The following is a 21225-nucleotide window of genomic DNA, read 5'->3' on the forward strand; positions in this document are numbered from 1 at the left end:
ATGTTGTTTCTTCAAGCTGTAATCAATTATAGTTTGCAACATCTTTGTTTTTTTTTTTCTTAGAGTGACAAATATTGTTGTGTGCCATGATTAGTTGTATTTCTTGAAGCTCTGCAATCAGTTTAGCCTAGGAAAACCTGTTCTGAAACATTCAACAGCGACACCATAGGGGTCTTTAAAAACTGTTCTGGCTATGGCTCTGCATATTAGGACAATCATAACTCATTTAATATCAGAAAAACGCGTGTATTACAACGTCACTAACACGAACTCTTTGGACAAATAATATGTTGTGTGCAATTGAGATACTACGTCAAACAAAAAGAAATAAAAATAAAAACTTATTAATGTTTCTTTGTTAAAACGATGGAGACGATTTGGTAACTTGTGTCCACTGTTACTACTTGTCTTCTAATACTTGTTTGGGGAAACTTATCATTTACGTTGATCTCCATATGAGAGAAGAGACAGGCAAATCCGCAAGGACACAGTAATAAGCTTAGATCTCATCTCTTCGGGGCAAATAGGACACCCATTCATCTCATCATCACCTTCTTTCTTCTGATCATACTTCTTATTCTTTCTACTGAAATTGTTATGAATTTCTGATGAAGCTTCTTGGTCTCACTTTCACTTGCCTGCTCTTCTCCATAATGCTGAAGAGAAGCAATGTTGTGATCTGTTGACATTAACACAAGCTGTTGAGGCACGATTCCAAAATCACCAACTGGAGTTGCAAAATCTTTTGGTTTATATACTCCTAACAACACCAATTAAGGAATGTGAAGACTTTATGCTCCACATACATAATCAGATTGTGCAAAGAATGAACATATATACCTCTATAAAGTTACCTTCCTGACAGCCCATATCCACCAAACAATTAGCATCATAGAAAAGAAAATAAAAGAGCATTCATTAATCTGTAAACAAATGCATATCACACAATGACTTCAACAGCGACAAAGTAAACTTACCAAAATAGCATGAGTGTGACATATGGTCGTCTTTCTCATTTCATGTGCTTTTGGTTTAGAGCAATGAAGCCTTAAATACCAGGTTTTCATGTGGAAATGTTGAGTTGGTTAGATTACAGAGAACAATGGTTATCATTTTGAAGGGTATTAGTCTTTTAGATTATGAGGCCGTACCTTTTGGTCGGTTCATAGGCTTTGAGAAAATTTGGTGGTGCAAATAGCCAGAGAAGAAGTGTCAGAAGGAAAATAGTAGCAGATACTAAAACTTCTTGGGACAGAGCATTACCATGTCTCCCTCACCGTGTATAGCACAGTTCAAGATTTGTTTCACACCGCGGCTAGCTCCATTAGTGAGAAATATGAGTTCTTGGTCACTGAGATATGAAATTGACAAATAATAACCCTGAGCTGGATTTGCTTTTACAACAAATACATCAGTTGCCTAAAAACAAAACTGAAAGCAATAACCTGGGTATCCATGACGTCATTCAATGAACTCAGCTACCTCTTCTCTAACTCTCGGAAGACCTCTTGAGACACTATAAGCGCCTGATGACACAAAGAGAAAGGAAATAAATTTCATATTATTCCACACTAAATCTATATGCAGATAGCTGGCTAACTAATGAGTTTAGTGTGTAACAATACCCAATCCGCCTGAATTCAAGAAATTAAAATGTTTAGCTCTTGCAATAACATCAGGTGGAAACATCATTCTAACATTTGCGTCATGTAGCAGAGACGGAGCTTAACAAAGCAGAACCACCTGCAACAATTGGTTGTTATCTTTAATATCTAGCAATCGATTATATTAATAATTGATGTTCATAAGCAATTACGTGCAGGTAAAAACATTTTTTTGTGTCATATTAATATTAATGTATTATAGAGAGATACATTTCGTCCAAATTAGTCCTTACATTTATACCTTTTTGCCTTCTTTTTAAAGCTTAGAATCTCAGAGGATGAGATAAAGCTCACCACTTACGGCATACTGATACTTCTTCATGTTTACATTCATAAATCGTACTTGAGAACCATTTATTTCCACACCTTATAGCAATCGCTACCTCACTAACCGTATTGAAACAAAAAAAACTATTTTTTTGTGAGAACCCATGGACTCACATCAGCAGTTCAAACATAGAGCCAGACAGAATCAAAATGAATCAACATCAAAACTAAAAAGTCACGGCTTTTCAATTGAAAAAGAAAACTGATCCAAACGAAATCGCAATTAATCAGCACATACCTTCAAAAACTCAATCTTGTGATCCCTACATATCCACACCAGCAGAAGAACTATTACCAAAAACAAAACAATGAATGAGATGAGGTTGTTTCTGCTGGGATTTCAACTATATATATAGTGGTTTGTGTGTAGGTTATGAAGCGTTTGAGAAGATGGCATAATGAATGAATCGGGAAGAGTGAAATTATTCAAGAGATCACAATAACCTTAATCACAGATGAACTTAGATCTTAACGCTTCATATTTGTAAGGTTTTTGAGAAAACACCAATAAACTTGAGAGGAAGAGGAAGAGGAAGGGATTTTGTGTTTGATACAGAGTGCGGAAATTATATACTGAATTTCAATACTGAAAAGTCGCAGAACACACATTTAAAGAACGGGATACATACATCACACATTAAAGTCCACTCATACTTAAAAAACAAATTAAATGTGGGGGCCATAATAATGTTGATCTGGACATGCTTAGAAGAGAGGAAAAACTGTATCATTATAATATAGACTAGGTCCGTGTCCGCGCCACGCGCGGATTATGTTTAATATATGTTGTGTGATATATTATTTCTCTCTAAATTATGTTTAAAGTAAAATAATGTTGCAACAAAAACAACCATAAAATGTTTGACAAAGAAAATAGGCTTGGTATAGTAAATAGTTGTCTTCTTTGTTTAGTTTAGTTGATTAATTATATTTATATTGAATAAAACTGAAATGTTCAACATTGTCTTCAATTTTTTTTTGTCATCAATTTAAAATACTAACTTGGTTTAGTTTATTCTTCATTCACAAGCTTTTGATAATGCCAGTTATGGTGTTGGAATAAAATGGTATTGTTGGTTGTTGAATCGAACAATAATTTGTGTGAAATTATATAAAGAAGATGATTAGATTTTTGTTTTTACCTTTATCTTTTTGGATTAATTCTTATTATCAAGGCGATCTAACATTACTGATCAGTCATGTTATGTAATTTGTCTAAAATGATTAGTCATATCATCATGTTATGTAATCTGTTCGTCCTTCTTTACTTTAATTTTAGGTTTTTATACTGCGTTTGAGTTATTGTATTTCTAAGATATATATAAGCATCAAACAAATGAGATTTTCTTCCGCACTACGTGAAGCTTGTATATTTTAAACTAATTATATTTCAATTTTTAGAAGTGTTATTTACAGTGTTGTATGATCTTTTGTAACAAATTGTGCAAAACCATTGTTATAATGGCAGCTTCGAGCTTCTAACTTGACTTTTTCAAGGATTAAGATTCTCTCCAACGTATAAAAAGATCTCATAAGGTGGTTACTTCCGTTTACAGGAGAAACTCAAATCTTAAATTTGTAACAATAAAACAATTCTATAGATATTGGTTAAAGAGCCAGTCGAATACAATTAATTCACTAAGTGTAGTCATTTTCTGTAGCCTCAGCGAATATATATTATTGTCTTAACAGTAACCTCTTAATCTGATGAAACAACATAAAGAAACATTTCAAAGTTATTTGACCTGAGGACCAATAGACAAAAATCTGTATGCACTTTTTCTAGTCTATTAATGCAACTAAAAGTATATAGGGAGATCTCACTACTTCAGAGAAAACTTTCATAAGCTTTGAAACTTCATAGAATTGCATTTGAACTTTGTACATCTGCTCTAGCTCTAGCTTGCTGCTGCAGAACGTATTCAGAAATGGAGTCCATTTGTTAGTAACCCATATCCAACCATTAAAGCACTATATAACAGATACATTTTGATGAAAGTAAAAAACCCACAACTTAAATATCAAAGGGGCACCATTGGCAAAAAAAAATGTCACCTTTCAATGGTAGGATGACCCTTGTAAAGCATGGGTCGTTGAAAGCAGTCCTCTCATTGTGCTTGAGAGAAGTCATATCACTCAAAAAGATAATGCATTGTTAACTCATGGAAAGTAAATGGAGATATACGTGAGTTCATGTGGCTCGTGGCTCCACCACGCTAATTATTGTGTAATACTTCAAATAGTCAGGAGAGGACAACATAGATCAATACAAAACAGCACTCTACTTGTTTCCATATAGAGTATCATATCAAGACTTGAGTCAAGTGGTGACAATCTGAACTAAATCTTAGAAGAAAACATTTAAGAGCAAGAATTACTTGAATGATATTCGCTCCTTTTGCGTGTGCTTCTCTGTCCAGCCTGGAGAAAACAAAACTTTCAGTGCAGCAACGTTAGGGGAGATATCCTCGGAGCAGGCGAACTGATGAGAGTAAACAACCACTTCTCGCCTTCTTCCTTCTGGGGACTTGAATCTTACATGACAAAAATTATTGGTTTACAGAGTTGATTTCACATGATATGAGTAACTGGAACTGAATCTTAAAGAAGAAACTATTCGTTTTATCCATGTTCATCTCAAGGCCAATTCGACTGCCCCTTTCGTGCTTCTTAGATATGAATTAACCGGAGTCGCAGCTCCGCCTCTCCCAAGCCATGGGCAACATGGTCGAAGAACTGATCGATAAGGGCCTTGCCGGTGGATTTCGTCATCTTCGTAGCTGATATATAAGCTGTGAAGCTGAGGGAATCGTAAAAGTTGCATGCTTCTCGGGTTGTTGAAGTAATGAATTGAGTATTAAGAGCCGTATTTATGAGACACAACCATTGAAGTTGAGAATCGTAGGAGATGATGACTGCTGATATTCTCCGGTCAGAATAAAGAAAACGAAGCGAAGAAGTCAGGATCTAGGTGGTGATAAGTTAGGTAGATATTTTGGGCCACTAAAGTCGACAATCTTTGCAAATGAGCTGTTTATCTTATTCGTCTGAGGTCCAGCAGCTCAACATCCACGATGACATGGCAAAATGATTGGTTCTAAATATTTTGTCCTACGTGGCATCCCTAAAAAAACTTCAAATTAGTTGCTTTTATATAGTAGAGATTGTGTGAATCCATTACTATAATATGTAAGTTTCCTTTCTAAAAATTCATCAGTTCATTCCTTTTAATCAATTTCGTCTTAAATCTCAGTGCTAGGTGATTTGAAGGCCGGCCGCTCCACCGTTCTCCTGAGATTCTGGGAGGCTCGCATTGTAAACAAATTCGGCGAGTTTATAGGTGTTAACATGCAGAGTTTATATCTTCCCGAACTATAGAAAACGTGTGTAAGTCAAAGCGATACAAAGGTCCGATCACTTTCTTCCTTCTCGCTTTCATGGTTCTGTTTCTTGAAATTATAACGTTACTGAGCTGGGAAGATGTGTGTACTTCTGTACACACCGTCAATGGTTTAGGACCCTTATGAATAAAGCCTAAATCTTTGCTTATATTGTTGAATCAAATGATGATTGTTTGCTAAATTGTTATTGCAGTTACCTTTCTAAGACAAAGAAGAAAGGAAGGGAGGGAGCACATGGATGGTAATGTTAATTGAATCAGAGAGTCTATCGAAAAATATAATTCTATCAAATTCAAGGAGTTCAGACAACAGTTTAGACACCATGGAAGACTGTTTCTTTGTTTTTTTTTTCGTAACTATGAGTAGATGGGTGTTGGTTGGAAGTAACTGAGATTAATATATGTTTCATTGAATTGTTGATTTGTAGTTTGGTACTTCTTATTGGTTCAGCTTCTTCCTAGGCAAACAAAGTGATGCAGGCCTCTCTTGGTCGTTCTGCTTCTGATGATATTGGTCCTGCTTAAAGGCTATATTCTGCTTCTTAGAATAGTTGTTTTATATTAAATGGTCTTTTCTCGCCAGTTGCGCTTTTACATATGATTTGGAATTTTTTTCCAGTTGCTTCATATTGATGCTGGACTTCTTATTACAGATATGCAAAAGGAAAAGGTTGAAAGGTATTTCTTTCTCGAAATCCTCTTTTTCACCTATCTTTCTTTGGTGGAAACAACAGTGAAAGCTTAAACTGTTTCCATCTTATTCCTGGCTTTCCTGTATCTTTGGTCTAACTGTTTTGAATACATCTTCTTATTATCATTGCAGCTCATTTTACGCTTATGAAGATTCTGGATTTTTAAGGACTGAAAGCACTCCAGTAGAAACGGTTTGTGATTCAACTATTGCCAACTTGATAAACAAACAAGATTGACTGTGTTTATCTTCATTACTGATCAATTCTGTTTTCGTAAAATTGATTGAACAGGTTGAACTGAAGGAAGAGTCTCTATAACAGTTTACACAAGAGATGGAATCCTTTCTAAGGACGCATGGTATGCATGTTTGGCTCACCAAAGGTGTTATCTTGCCACTTTTAGTTTCATCTCCATCTCTCTCTCTATCACAATATTAATTTCTTTTGTTGATTCATTCATTACATACTACGCATAATCGTCATGTATTTTGGTAAATAATGATATCTCTATTCTAAAGGCCTTTCTTTTTGTATGTTTTTAAACATTGAATTTTTCGATGATGTTATTATATTTAAAAAAATTATTCGGCGAACAAATTTGAGTTGGCATATAATTTTTCCAACATGATATATATTATTTTGAATAAATCTAAAATACTTAATAAAAAAGTAAACTGTTTACTTCAAAACTCAATTGTTGAAATAAAAAAGATTAAATATATACATAATACAACCATTATAAAAAAACAAATACAAAAACAAGGAGTAGAATAAAAAAAAACAATGACAACTCTGATAACCAAACAACAATATTATTTTCTGGACAATCTAATCAGTTTCGATATTATGTGTATCTGATATATATGTCAAATAAATATGTGTACCTTCTAAATAGTAACGAGTAGTATGATATTTTTATACTATCTACTATCTAACTCATAAAAAAAAAAATAATAAAAAGTGCAACGGTTATTTTATTTTTGGTATTAACTAAATCAATATGTTTAAAAGAAAATGTATAAGAGAAACTAAAGTATATTCAAAAACAAAAGTATAAAAGGTAGAAATAATTCATAATTTATAAGTTGTATTTCAACTACGTCTTGAATCAATTAATGTAATTTACTTACAGAATAAAATTAGGTAGAATAAGTATTGAGTAAATGTAAAATAATGATATCAACATAAGAATTTATTTATACTAAACAAGCTTATTAACTTTTAGAACAAAAAAGCTTATTTCAAAAAAATTAACAAAATAGTCAAATATAAAATTACTTTCAGTTTAAACTGAATATTATAAAAATATTTACCAGTTAATTTTTTCATTCACTTCTATGTTTCCCCATGATATTGCTAAAAAAATTCTTCTATATTTAGAAAAAAAAATATCATTCCTTAATATGATTTTTGATTTTTTATAGTTATAATTCTTTTACACAAGATGCTTACTTACATTAAAATTAAAGGCCCAAAAGACTTAATGGATTACAACCGGATATATACTCCTAGACGATACACAAATAACACCAAACGTTATAGTTATAACAGTATTTTCTTAGATAAATATAAATGATTTACACAAAACAGAAATACAATTTTTTGGTTTACTTAAAAAGTTATTTAAGTAATGTATGTTTTATGTAATAAATGATTAATTTAAATAAATATTATAAATTTATGAAAATAAATTGAGTTAATTTAACTTTATAACTAAAATTTAATATTTGTAAAGTCAAACTAGAGTATATAAAAAATAATAGTTTGAAGGAAAAAATACATTGAAAAGAAACAATATATTCTAAAAATTTTCTATAAAAGAAAAAAAAATAGAAAATGCATTTGAGATGGACTTTAACTCGATATTCAGATGTTTTTACACAATAATACACCCTCCATGATTTACAACTTCTTATGCTTTGATTGGCATAGCAGATGATAAAGTAGTAGCAGTTAGAGGCGGACGTACGTTACGACTAACGGGGTCATGTGTCCCCTACTAAATCTTGATTTTCTTTAAGCAATTGTATTACAGCAAGCTCAACTTCTATAAAGGTGCCCCCTACTAACTCAAACCTTAGCTTGATGTCTCCGACTAATGCCTCTTCTAGATCCGCCCCTGGTAGCAGTATGCTATAAAAACACTATGGTACAAAAGCTGTATGCTTTTGTTAAACTGTTTAATATGATGACTGGTAGAGCAGTATGAATATGATATTTAAAATTATTATAAAAATTAGTATATAATATATAATATATTTATTTTAATGAATATATTTCTAATATTTATATATAAATATATTAACATATAATATTAAAAAGATATTTAATTAATTTATTTTATTTAATAATTTAAAAATTATTTTTATATCGGAAAATATTATTTTAAAATAAGTTTTACAATTAAAATATCTATTTTTAAAAATTATATTTCACATTGAAAATATAATTAAATTATATAAATTAAATTATATTTTAAATGTGAAATACTTAAAAAAAATATTTTATTGTAAATTAATTTTAGAAATCAAAATTTATTTTCTGAATATAAAAATAATTTTATGATATTATTAAATAAAATAAATGAATTAATTTTATATTTTCCTTAATTTTATAATTGTAAATGTAAATGTTTTTCAGAGAGCATTAACGGCGTCGACTTCATCCCGGGCTGCATCTTCATTACATAAATTCTCTCCATCACCCGTATTCCTCTCCGTCACCGGCAACGTCTCCAACTGTTATCGGTAAGTTTCCTCTTCTTTGGATATTCGTAAAATAGTTAAGGCTTGGACTGGATTTGTATTTATGGTGATCAAAATTCAGAATTGGCTTCTTACATTTTTTTTTTGTTCGAAATGTAAGATCAGTAAATATCCATTGTACATTAGATGTTCGACTAAATGTCTGAGTGAATATCTAATTGTGTTGGTTACTCATTTACTCATCAGATGCTCACTGCGTCGACGGTTTCCTCAACCGCTGTCCAAGACTTACTCTCAAAGTGCAAAACATTCGGACACATCAAGCAACTCCACGCCCACATCCTCCGTACAGTGTCCGGCCATCGCCGCAACACCTTTCTCTTCAACCTCTCCTCTTCTTCTTCCTCAATCAATCTCAACTACTCTCTCTCCCTCTTCACATCTATCCCCTCTCCCCCGGAACCCTTCCTCTTCAATCTCCTTCTCCGGAACCTCTCTCGTTCCGATGAACCTAGAGCCACGATCCTCTTCTACCAGAGGATCAGACACGCCGGCGGTCGCCTCGATCAATTCAGTTTCACTCCGATTCTTAAAGCAGCCGCCAAAGTCTCCGCCTTGTTCGAGGGTACAGAGCTTCACGGCCTTGCCTTGAAGTTAGCTACGCTTTCCGACCCGTTCGTAAAGACTGCTGTTATGGATATGTACGCGTGTTGCGGCAAAATCGTCGAGGCCCGTAAGGTGTTCGACGAAATGCCCCAGAGAGATGTTGTTACGTGGAATACTATGATTGAGAGGTTAGGAATCATATTCTTCAGTGTTTCTTATCTTTTGTCTTTTAAAGAAGGTGTTTACTTTAAGCTTGTTTGCAGGTATTGCCGATGTGGATTTTTAGAAGAAGCTTTCAAGCTTTTTGAGGAGATGAAGTGTTCTAATGTTATGCCTGATGAGATGATTCTCTGTAACATTGTCTCCGCATGTGCTCGTTCTGGGAATACGAGATATAACAGCCCGATTTACGAGTTTTTGAAAGAGAATGACGTTAGGATGGACGCTCATTTGCTTACTGCTCTTGTAACCATGTATGCTGGAGCAGGCTGTATGGATATAGCAAGGGAGTTTTATATGAAGATGTCGGTGAGAAGCTTGTTTGTTTCAACCGCCATGGTTTCTGGGTTTGCAAAAGCTCGGAGGCTCGATGATGCACGGGATATATTTGACCGAATGGAGAAGAAAGACTTGGTGTGTTGGACGACGATGATCTCAGCTTACGCTGAGAGTGATCATCCTGAAGAAGCTTTAAGAGTTTTCGATGAAATGCGTCGCTATGGGACAGAGCCTGATGAGATTGCAATGGGGAGTGTTGTATCAGCTTGTGCGAGCCTCGGTGTTCTGGAAAAAGCGAAATGGGTTCACGAGTACACTCATCGTAACGGGTTTGAGTCCTCTTTGACGGTAAACAATGCTCTCATTAACATGTATGCGAAATGTGGAAGTTTGGATGCAGCGAGAGGTGTGTTCGAGGAGATGCCAACGAAGAATGTAGTGTCATGGAGCTCTATGATCAACGCCTTTTCTATGCACGGGGAAGCCAATGATGCGCTTGCCTTATTTGCCAGAATGAAACAGGAAAATGTCGAGCCCAACGATGTTACTTTTGTAGGAGTGCTATATGGTTGTAGCCACTCAGGGTTAGTGGAAGAAGGCAATAAGATCCTTGCATCGATGACTGATGAATACAACATTACTCCTAAGCTCGAGCATTATGGATGCATGGTGGATCTCTTTGGCCGTGCTAATCGTTTACCAGAAGCTCTTGAGGTTATAGAATCAATGCCAATGGCGCCTAACGTATTCATATGGGGATCATTGATGTCAGCTTGTAGAGTTCACGGAGAGCTTGAGTTAGGCGAGTTTGCAGCCAAACGCGTCCTCGAGCTGGAACCTGATCATGACGGGGCGCTTGTGTTAATGTCGAATATCTATGCGAGAGAAGAGAGATGGGACGATGTGAGGAAGGTAAGGCGAGGAATGGAAGAAAAGAATGTGTTCAAGGAGAAAGGTGTTAGCCGGATTGACTTAAACGGGGAATCACACGAGTTTCTCATTGGTGACAAAAGGCATAAGCAATCAGATGAGATTTCTGCGAAGCTAAAAGAGGTTGTAAGTGAACTGAAGCTGGCGGGTTGTATTCCAGACTATGGTAGTGTTTTGGTGGATGTATAGGATTAGGAGGAAGAAAAGAAGATTTTGATTCTATGTCGTTGCAAAAGGCTCGCGCTCTAGTTCAGTTTGATGCATAGGGAGTGAGAAGAAGAGAAAGGCTTGAGCGTAATTATTCGGATAGTGAAGGATTGTCACAAGTTCTTCAAGATTGGTCTCTAAAGTGTATGAACGGGAGATTATAACGAGAGATCAAACTAGGTTTCACGGTTATAAAGACCGCTTGTGTTCTTGCAGAGAATGGATTCTGGTGATGGGCAATAATCTCATAAGTTCTCTGTTCTATTTGGAACAAAACAATATATTAATTTCTTTTTTTGTGTATATAATTCTAGAGAATTTGCACTAGATAGCAAAGATTAAACACAAATAGTAAGGTGATTGGTCGTGACTTGCGAGTCTTGTGAAATAGGAAATGTATTTAGCTTTAGAGAAATTTGACTCTATAGCCATTAAAAAAAACTAAATTAAAAAACTAACCTTTTCTCTCTTCCTTTTTCTTTTTATATATCTCTGACACATGGTTAGAATTTTAATTTTAGTGTTTTTGGTTATTTCACCAATTCTCTCTTAGCTTTAACTCTTATTACAACCATAAAATTTTAATTTGAGAGATTTAGGGAAATACTCCAAATGAAAATCCAAATTAGAAACTTATCCATGATGTGATAATAAAAGTCAAAGTCTTGCAATTGCGGTTAGATACTTACCGTTTTGCCCTTGGAAGCTTGAGCAGAGAGAGTACAATGACGTGGGGGCTTCAAATTTTATCAGAGATCACATAGGTTCCTATTGAACCATAGATCTGACACTAGGCAATTCTCCACCACCCATATTTTTTTAATCGGGTTTGCCGATGGAATTTAGAGAGTATTTTCCTTTTGAACCATAGAAACTAATTTACTCAAAATTAGTATATAATACATGTACATTTTATGTAAAGATAGATATAGATGATAAACATAATTCAGCAAATTTTTAATATTTATTATTTTCCAAAAATAATAATTTTTGTTAGCTGATACTCCCTCCGTTCCTTAATAATAGACTTTCTAGAAAAAACGTTTGTTTCAGAAAGATGTATTTTTTGTGTTTTCTATGAAAAAATTGTAAACTTCAAGAAAATTAATTGTCTTTATTGAATTACTATTGGTTAAAAGTTATTGAAAATTGAAAATTACAGAAAACGATACATTTATTATGGTAGTTTAATGTGTTTTCTTAATATGTGTGAAAATTACAGAAAACAATACATTTATTATGTAGTTTGCCATATAGTTTTGTTAGCGGCTAAATATATTTTTAACATGTTACAAATTTTGTCAACATGTAATACTATTTTTACATGTTACGAATTTTGTTATCAAGTTATATTTCTTTATAAAGCGTTAAACAAATAGTTAACTTAATAATAGACTATATACTTTAGTATTATTTATCAATTTACTAAATTATTTAACGGATAAAACATAAAGTTAACCAACTAATATTATAGTTAACAGAAAAAAAAAATTACCATGTTATATTACAAGTTAGCATGTTAACAATAATAGTATCGTATAAAAACTGAATCTACTTTATATATGCTTTAACGTGGTAACATAAATGTTATATGTTTCATATAGGAGAACATAAACAATGATAGAGATAAAAAAAATACTTATAACCAGATGTAAATACACAAATAGGAATTATCGGAGAAGACAATTACGGTTACTGGGCCGAGTAACCGAAAGAACATAAGCGCCTCGACAACAAAAGCAATACACAAACTACCCGACTGAAGAAAATGACCGAGAGGGAGGCTTAAAAAAATACTTAAAAGTGTTTTCACCAATCTCTTCAAGATTTGTTTTTCTAAATTCATAGAATGATAGAATATATAAGTTTATTCATCTATTAATCAACGGTCGGATTGGTCGATCTAGTAATCGGTGACTTGGAAGATGTTTCTGGTTCGCTTTCTAGATTCAGGTTCAATAACATTGCATGTCACTATTTGTGTGTCAAACGGTACTCCAGTATTTTTGTTTATATTTTAAAGTTATAATTAACAATATCTGAATAGTTTTTTGAGTGTTATGATTTTATATTTTATAATATTGTACATTAGCCAACACTATAAAAGCGAAGAAAATAACGAGGGAAAAAGATGTGTAAACGCAACTACGTGGTTTTAGATCTTCCAAACTTCTTGGACTTCGCCGGCAACAACTCACCGGACCTCCTACGTAGCATCTGCCTCATGCCGTCTGCAACGAGTTCTGCCGGGTTGGCTTTAAACTTACTACAAAACGAAACGTGGGCGTTGACAGCTTCCTCCACTGTCGTCATCTTCCGATCACGGCTGAATTCGTCACTCACCGCCTCGGAGCAAAGCCCACAAAGCCATTTTCCGGAAAAATTAGCTTTGACCTTATTAATGTAGTTTTGTGTACAATCTTCCGTTAAGCCGCAACACTCGCACGCCACCGATTTGATCTCCATTTCTGACCAATCTATGGCTCCAAAACTGTTATGCAGTAACTTATATTTTAAAAGATGAAAGAATGATAAAAAATTTAACAGTTTTTGAATATATGATTCTCTAATCTTGAGGATAGATTGACGATGGAATGCTTTGTGGATATGTGAATATTGAACACAAACGCTTATTGTCAGTTATATAGACATTATAATATACATGTTTGCATGGTGGGGTTTGTATGTTGGCCCTAACTTGGGAACATTAATATTATATTCTAGAAAAGTTGAGAACAAGAGGAAATGCATTATCACACCTTGGAGTTATATTATCTTTGAATATTGAAACATAAGTTAGTTAATAACACGTCAAAACGTTAGTTAATTACAACAATCCAATTTCAATTAAAGCACCACATAATTCCTCGATTTCGAGGTTTATATATACGGTGGACCAACTAACTTATAGGTTATGACAATTGGCAGATATGTTTGAGGTGTTTTAGTCCACGTGGAAGTAAATGATTATTGCGAGAGTACCAAAAGTTTTATGTAAGTAAATGATGATTTGAAAGAAATAAGATTAGGGAGGACAAAGATCAGATGCAATAACTACCGCTCCATGTTCTAAGGGACATGGGATTCTCATTTGTGGAAATGGAGGCAAAGGTGGCCGGGCTCAGGGCTCCACTCTTCAATTATTTGATCTTCATATGTTGCTCGTATCAATAAATAGTCGAAACTTTCAAATAAAGTTATGAATTCATAATATGTGGGTTGTGGTCTAGTGACATGTTCAACGATCCAGTAAAGTGGTTGTGTTGTTCTAAAACCTTCTAGTTTGAGTCCCACCTGGGAAGGATCTGCAGTGTAATGGTGGCCTGAAAAAACTGAAACTCAAATCAACACCCTAGGAAGGTGTACACCGTTTAGGTTCTCAGAAGTTGGACCGACTTTACTGGTCGAGGATCAATACTCGCAAGATCTATTATATATCAAATATTATAGGTTTTGTAGATATTGCAGAATCACTAGACTTTAAGCATCAGTCTGAAATGTTTGGCATGGCGCATGTGCATGAGTGAAATTTTCTCGACGCAGATTATGTCGACATCAGTTCAAAATGGGAATTTTATGGGCAGACAAGCTTTGATTATAAATTTATAATGAATAAGTAGGTGTTAGTTAATTTCCGTTACCATTTTTGTTTTGGCCTCTCTAGCCAGACGTTTGTTTGACTCTTGCCACTAACTATCGTCAAGATTTCTGCCATATATAAATGTGCGTCTATAACTTCGTCATCATGGATATCTATTCGTAGCATTATAGTTATCATCACATGGGAAAAATGGGTTAGGTTGAAAAAGTATTATAGTTATAGAAGTCTCTCGGCGCTACACCTGGAACTCAATGGACTCTTTTGAAGAAATAACATGTCTAAAAGAGAGGCATATCCTATATGCCAAATTTAAGAAGAATTATTCACATCTGATGATAACATATCATGTGATAAATGTGGCTGACAAATCTGGGGATTAATTTGGTACTCGTTCAGAAATTTTGAGGATTTTAGTTTTGCTTTACATTTTTCACAAGTCCAATGTCTACCTGCAGCACCTTTCAAATAGTACAAGCACACGATTACCTTTTCCCATATAGGTCTGCTCTACGGAGCATCAGCCATACTATATAAACATGATGTAGTGTGTGTGGGTTTATTTAAAAATAAATTAGAAAAAATAATTCACCTACACGAATTATACACCATTAAATGATCACACATCTAGACAAAAGTACTTTATCAAAAGTTACATGAACTATATGATTTACATGACAATATCCCTGAACTATTATTTGTTATGTTGTTAATACCATCAACATTGTTCTAATAGCTAAAAATGTGCGTCTCAAATCCAACAACTTCTAATGATGTTTTAACATATTCATATGTTCTCAGTTGTATAACATGGGTTTTGAATGCTTAACCTATGTATTTATTTTGTTTCTGATCTTTGTATATGTATTATAATTTATTTCTAAGAGTTTGATTGATGTGTGTTCAAAAAAAAAAGAGTTTGATTGATGAAATTCTCATCAAATATTGTTAGATTTGAAATCCGACACCTTTTAGTTATCATCATAGTGTTTATGGTGTTAGTCACATAACAGAAAATACTTAAAAGATATTGTTATGTCATATTTTTTATGTAGTTTTTGATACATTACTTTTTGTCTACATGTATAGCCATGTAGTGGCATATAGTTCGTGTAGTTGATAATATTTTTTTACAGTAACTTACCATCATTAATGTATTTTAGTCAATTTATTACTTTATGTTAAATTGAAAATATTTTTTTGATCTTAAAAACAGACATGCAAATTTTGAAATAGCGAGATTAATTGGATTTGATCATTTATACTTTTAACTTCAAAACACTTATCCATCAAATTAAAATGTAGATTTTGAAATTTAATAATGAATATTTAAATAAATTATATTATATTTCATTTCGAACAAAAAGTTATACTATATTACAACTACTATTTATAAATCAAGTTATTTTGATAAAGTTTTAAAACCTCTAGTCTAATAAAACATTTAATATATTCAAAATTTAATAACTAACCAAAAACCTCTATCTTCTTTTATCTTATCTATGTGCATAAAATATGATTATTTTTTGTTTAGTAAGTATAAAGATTTGAATCAGAATTCTCTTTATATTTAATAAAATTAGAAAGAGACAATATTAAAAAAAAATGATTGTTAGTTACACGAACGATACACCACCGCATGGCTACAAATATGAACAAAAGAAATTTAGCAAAAGCTACACGAAGTATATGATTAACATGACAACATCCATGAAATATTATGTGTTATATTGCTAACACCACAACCATCATTCCGAAAGCTAAAAAGTGTGTTGGATTTGGAACTCAACAACATCTGATAAGAATTCCATCAGTTAAACTATTAGAAATGGATTATGACACACATAAAACAATCAAAAATAAAATAAATACATAGATCAAACATTCAAATGCATGTTATACAACTAAAACATGTGAAAATATTTAAATAATCGTTCAAGACTTCACGCCTTAAAAGAACATGTATATCCTCCATACATGAACTAAAATTCGCATAAGGTAAACGAGAGTACGTCTGTTCGTTCATTTTTTTTGGTTCAGTTCAGGTTTGGTTTTAGTTTTTTTTTTCGTTCCTAGAAATATAGAAATTATTTAAGAAATTTGGTTTGGTTTTGGTTTAGTTATATTTTTTTGGTTCGGTTCGTATAACAAAGTTCAAAACTTGCTAATATACAATAAAATTTATGTTCCAAGTCAGTTCTGGTTTGGCTACGTTTTTCGATAATTTTGGATAGCTCGGGTAAAATAACAGATTTTCAGTTTTTCGAATTAAATATCGGATATTTTAGATAAATTTAAATATTTCAGATAAAAGTTATTTGGGTATTTCGGTTCTTCCGGTTAATATGAATAATTTTAAATACTTCAGATAAAAATATACGGATAAATCTGTTTTTTGGATAGTTCCATTTATAAGTAGTAATTTAAAATTATTTGGTAATATTGAAAACTAAATATAAATAATACTTTGAGGTATATAAATTTTATTTGGGATATTCATGTACCCATTTGCTCGGTTTCGATTGTTCAGTTCTAGATATATAGGAACTGCTCGGTTATTTTCGAACATCAGTTCGGTTTTGGATTTGATTTTTTGGTTGGGTTTTCGGTTCATATGCCCATGCCTATACGAGAGTGTTCTATATTTCAAATAGTGTCCTAGAAAGTAATATTTATTGCATAAATCAAACAGATACAATACACTCTTTGTAGCTACAAACCAATATCACCAAGAAAGTAGAGACTTTATAGAGCACAAAATACATCACCCAACACCATAATACACTGAGATTCAGTAGAGATTAATAAACAATATGTTCTTCAAAGAGGCCAATAGCTTTATGGATTTAAAAAGTCAGTATCTGGAGTAGTTTATGATGTAGGAAACCGCAGATAGGACGGCGAGAAGAGAGAATGAGACCTTGATGGAACTCCCACGAGATGATGACCTATGTCCTGGAACTGTTTTTGATCCATTTCCATGTTCTGTTCGTCAAAAATAAGTTAAAACTAGGTGTTTTGCTCGCACATGCGAGCATAATCATTTTACTAATAGTTATTAATATATGTATTATGATTTAAACATGAGGATAACTTATTCTTAATCATTTAGTTTTCTTCGATTTTTATTTCAGTCTACGTCTCCCTAACACAAAAAAAACTATAAAAGTATGAGATTTTAAGAGCATAATTACATATCAAATATTCTACACAATAAAGTAAATTAAGAATGTGAATTTTTGGTCTCTCTTAATCTACTTTGTATTTTTGAATCAGAAACATGTATTAAATTACCAGAAAAAACACTAAAACACACAAAATCCAAGCAAGAACAAAATAAAAAAAAGTAAATAATAATTAAAATTCGATGATAATTTAGAAGAAAACTTTTTTCTTTTAAACGAATTGAGAAAATGACAATATTTCATTGGTTTATTTGATTAATATATACATTGACTTCTCTTAATATTTCATAAGTTTACTTTTAATAAAAGAAAAAATAGATAATGTATACATTGATAGTTTTATTATTAAAGTTAAATTATGGTTAATTATATAATGATAAATCTAATTATTAATTAAAAATATATCTATTTTAGCCGTTTCATAACATGATTATATATGCAACTCTCTAAACTTAATATCAAAGCATAGTTTTCTTATAGATTAAACAATAATTAAACATACACGGAAAATAACTACAGAAGTAATTCAGAATATTTAATTCATAATTCCAAACTCCATGTAACAAAACTGACTTGCTCTTAGTCTTTCAAACGCAAAGAAAGAAAAAAAATATAGAATTCCAACTAAAAAAAACAAATATCAAAAGTACATAAATATATATGTCAAAAACTATAATCGAGACAATTTAGAATGAATGAGAAAAATGAAACTATAGAATTTTAAAACATCTTACATCATACGAAAATAAGAATTGGTCCTAACTTGTATAAAATTATTATAATTGTAATTCCAGTTTGAAAATTTGAAATAGTTTTATATTATTTAAATTAATAAATTAATGATTTATGCTAAAAACTAATAAGAATCTCGTGAAAGTTAAAATAATTATAATCATATTCCAATTAGAAATTTCGAAATATTTATATTATTCAAATTAATGAATTAATTAGAAAGTTTAAAATATTTATATTATCTAAATTAAGAAATTGATTATTTAATCTAAAAACTAATAAGAATATGACAAATAAGCAAAATTAGCTAAAATCATGGAGAATGTGACAAATCTGCAAAATCACTTCATATATAATAGTATATATTATAGGTTCCACAAAGGTTATCAAAAACCAATAATTCTTTAGTTTTATGTGCAAGTTATCCCTATACCTGAAGTGTTGGATGGTCCTGTAGGCGATTTAACAGAAGAATCATCTAAAAAATAACAACCTCTTGATGCGTGAGAGACAAAAAATGATCAGTCTAATAGAAAATGATCCCCTCAAAACAGAGGTTATTCTTACCGTTGCAGCGACTAACAGGAGGAGTTTGAACATTACAAGCTTTAGGCAAAGCAAGAGCCTGTGTTTTATTAAAATTGATCCCAAGATGAGGGCCTCCACCTTTGAGAACTTCACACAAACACTCACCAGAAGACCTGATAACATGAGCCAACTGACTGCAGCATTGTTGAGAAGGAGAAGAAGAGTTTCCGGTGATGTAGCCGAGACATGGCGCCATACTAATTAGCACATCTGTGCAGCTCGATTGAGCAGAAACCGTGGACATCACCGCCATTGAAACTGTAAGAAACAGTAAACACATTCCAGGTTTCATATTTTTTCTTGTGTCAAAATTTTGTTTAATTGGGTGTTTGAGTTTTAATGGTTTGTGTTTGGAGTGTTTGAGAGCAACTAAAAATAAATAAGGAACTCATGCCGTAGAAAAAGACGAAATTAAGGAAGTGGCTTAATCTGGATGACCAACACATTTTTGGTTAAGTTTCCGTCTGATTCACACATTATTGGAGGCTTATGTGATGTGAGAGAATCTGATTACGTTTACATAACTTAGCAAGGAAAATGTTTTCAATTCAAAGTTTTAAAACAGTCATATGAGAACTAATTTTCCAAGTTTAACATTAAAGCAGATGTCAGATTAGTAAAAAAAACAAACATAAGAGACTTAGACAGCAGCAGTGGTGACATCTTGTACAGACTGACGCCAAGCGTGCTCGCGAGCTCCATCCTTGTCGACGATCTTGATCACAAAGTTTGGCGGGGCGATGACCAGCCTTGACCTGATCTCAAGTATGCATTTGTCGACCAGTTCGATGGCTTCTTCAACAGACATGTCGCTGCGGAAGTGCCTGTCCATAGTGGAGAGGGAGAAGTATGAGCCGTAACCGAATGCGCCCTTGTCAACCTTGTGAAGAGTTGCAATGTAGTCAATGTAGTAAAGAGATGCGCCTGCTTCTTTGTCGTAGCCAGCCATCAGGATGTTCACAGAGTAGGGATTCTGGAATCAAACCAAAGGCCACATGGGTTTATCAGTATATAATACGCCTGAACAATAGTAGATAGATTCTACCCAAAATAGGCCAAAAAGTGCACAGATAAGGTAATGAGTATCTTCTTCTTTTTTCACAATCAAGTCACATATATCAGAATAAACAACCTTTTCAAGTGTGCACAAAACTTTATAGTGTTAGTAAATTCTCATTGTAAAGCCATTGCAATTACTTATCAAGGTTAAAATAAGGAGTCTAAACTTTGTTACTTCAACCAACCCGAGGAGTAGCTTCTGTGACATCTAAGCAGAGAAGACAAAAGATTCTTGAATTTACAAAACTGCAACAAAGTCATGAAACAATAGTCTAATTGCTTTGCAAACATTCTTTCATCGTCTAAAAAAGAGCATATGGGCTATATACTAATGAAGATAGTGTTTCTTCCAACTGCTTTCAAATAAATAGAGTTAAACAAACCCCAAAGAATCTATAACATCCAAGTCTCCAACACTTACAAGTTTCTCCAGCAATCAAAATTATCTGCTAATATTCTAGAATCTCAAATAAATATCATAAAAGCAATCTAACAGCAAAGAAGCTAGAAACCCTAATTCCCCCCAAAGCTCAAAAGTAAAGGAAAAGAGGAGAGACCTTTCGCAAAGCAGTGGCGAGCTCACCGCGAGTGAAATTGGCAGCAGCAGCGGTAGTCAAAGGGATGCCGTTCCGGAACTGATACAGTGACACATTCTTCTGTACATACTCCGTAAACTGAACCCTATTTATCAATTTAATTATCCCTAAATCAATTCCATCTACAAATTTACAGACAGAGAGAGAGAGAGAGAGAGAGAAAACGGGGGAGATACCGGTCACCAGGCTCGCCGCTTGCAGCGATGAGCTTGTGAGAGTCAAGGGCCATGATCTTGTCCTCGTTGTTCTTGTGTACAAGGATGCTGTGAACCGCCGACGTGTCCGCCGCAACGATAGCGAATCCATTACCAACGAGACCGAACACGCACTCCATTCTTCTTCAGATCTGTTCCTTCCTTCGATTTTTCTCGAAGCGACACGGGTAAATTCTACAAGATGGTTAGGGGTAGTTTCGACATTAACTGGATAGGGTTGAAA

The 21225-nt window shown here is 33.1% G+C and overlaps 4 protein-coding genes and 1 long non-coding RNA gene across 7 annotated transcripts; 1 reads left to right on the forward strand and 4 right to left on the reverse strand.

Annotated features, from left to right (window-relative positions):
• Nucleotides 1-329: 329 nt before the first annotated feature.
• LOC125580777 lies at nucleotides 330-8241 on the reverse strand. The gene is made up of 2 exons (XR_007318561.1): nucleotides 1446-8241; nucleotides 330-1351 (listed from the first exon to the last, which is right to left on the reverse strand). It is a non-coding gene; the product is annotated as an uncharacterized LOC125580777 (long non-coding RNA).
• A 454-nt stretch (nucleotides 8242-8695) lies between these two features.
• LOC106372725 (pentatricopeptide repeat-containing protein At4g14820) lies at nucleotides 8696-11356 on the forward strand. Its single transcript, XM_013813009.3, has 3 exons — nucleotides 8696-8830; nucleotides 9035-9582; nucleotides 9658-11356. Exons 2-3 carry the CDS (start codon nucleotides 9035-9037, stop codon nucleotides 11009-11011), a joined length of 1902 nt encoding a protein of 633 aa, XP_013668463.1. The 5' UTR covers nucleotides 8696-8830; the 3' UTR covers nucleotides 11012-11356.
• Nucleotides 11357-11550: 194 nt separating this feature from the next.
• LOC106370790 lies at nucleotides 11551-13623 on the reverse strand. Its single transcript, XM_048745903.1, has one exon. It carries the CDS (start codon nucleotides 13493-13495, stop codon nucleotides 13175-13177), a length of 321 nt encoding a protein of 106 aa, XP_048601860.1. The 5' UTR covers nucleotides 13496-13623; the 3' UTR covers nucleotides 11551-13174.
• A 3660-nt stretch (nucleotides 13624-17283) lies between these two features.
• Nucleotides 17284-19493, reverse strand: LOC106370765 (non-specific lipid transfer protein GPI-anchored 26-like). 3 transcript variants are annotated; one of them, XM_022694905.2, is made up of 3 exons: nucleotides 19112-19493; nucleotides 18978-18995; nucleotides 17284-17612 (listed from the first exon to the last, which is right to left on the reverse strand). In XM_022694905.2, the coding sequence occupies exons 1-3, from the start codon at nucleotides 19422-19424 to the stop codon at nucleotides 17482-17484; spliced, it is 462 nt and encodes a 153-aa protein (XP_022550626.1). In that variant the 5' UTR covers nucleotides 19425-19493; the 3' UTR covers nucleotides 17284-17481. The 3 variants fall into 3 exon arrangements, with proteins under 3 accessions (XP_022550626.1, XP_022550625.1, XP_022550627.1); XM_022694904.2 differs by having other exon boundaries at nucleotides 18978-19022; XM_022694906.2 differs by lacking the exon at nucleotides 18978-18995.
• A 136-nt stretch (nucleotides 19494-19629) lies between these two features.
• On the reverse strand, nucleotides 19630-21200 carry LOC106372728 (proteasome subunit beta type-2-A-like). Its single transcript, XM_013813011.3, has 3 exons — nucleotides 20964-21200; nucleotides 20749-20872; nucleotides 19630-20105 (listed from the first exon to the last, which is right to left on the reverse strand). The coding sequence occupies exons 1-3, from the start codon at nucleotides 21119-21121 to the stop codon at nucleotides 19773-19775; spliced, it is 615 nt and encodes a 204-aa protein (XP_013668465.1). The 5' UTR covers nucleotides 21122-21200; the 3' UTR covers nucleotides 19630-19772.
• Between the last annotated feature and the right edge of the window lie 25 nt (nucleotides 21201-21225).

The sequence above is a fragment of the Brassica napus genome, chromosome C1, assembly GCF_020379485.1.
Source record: "Brassica napus cultivar Da-Ae chromosome C1, Da-Ae, whole genome shotgun sequence".
Lineage (NCBI taxonomy): Eukaryota > Viridiplantae > Streptophyta > Magnoliopsida > Brassicales > Brassicaceae > Brassica > Brassica napus.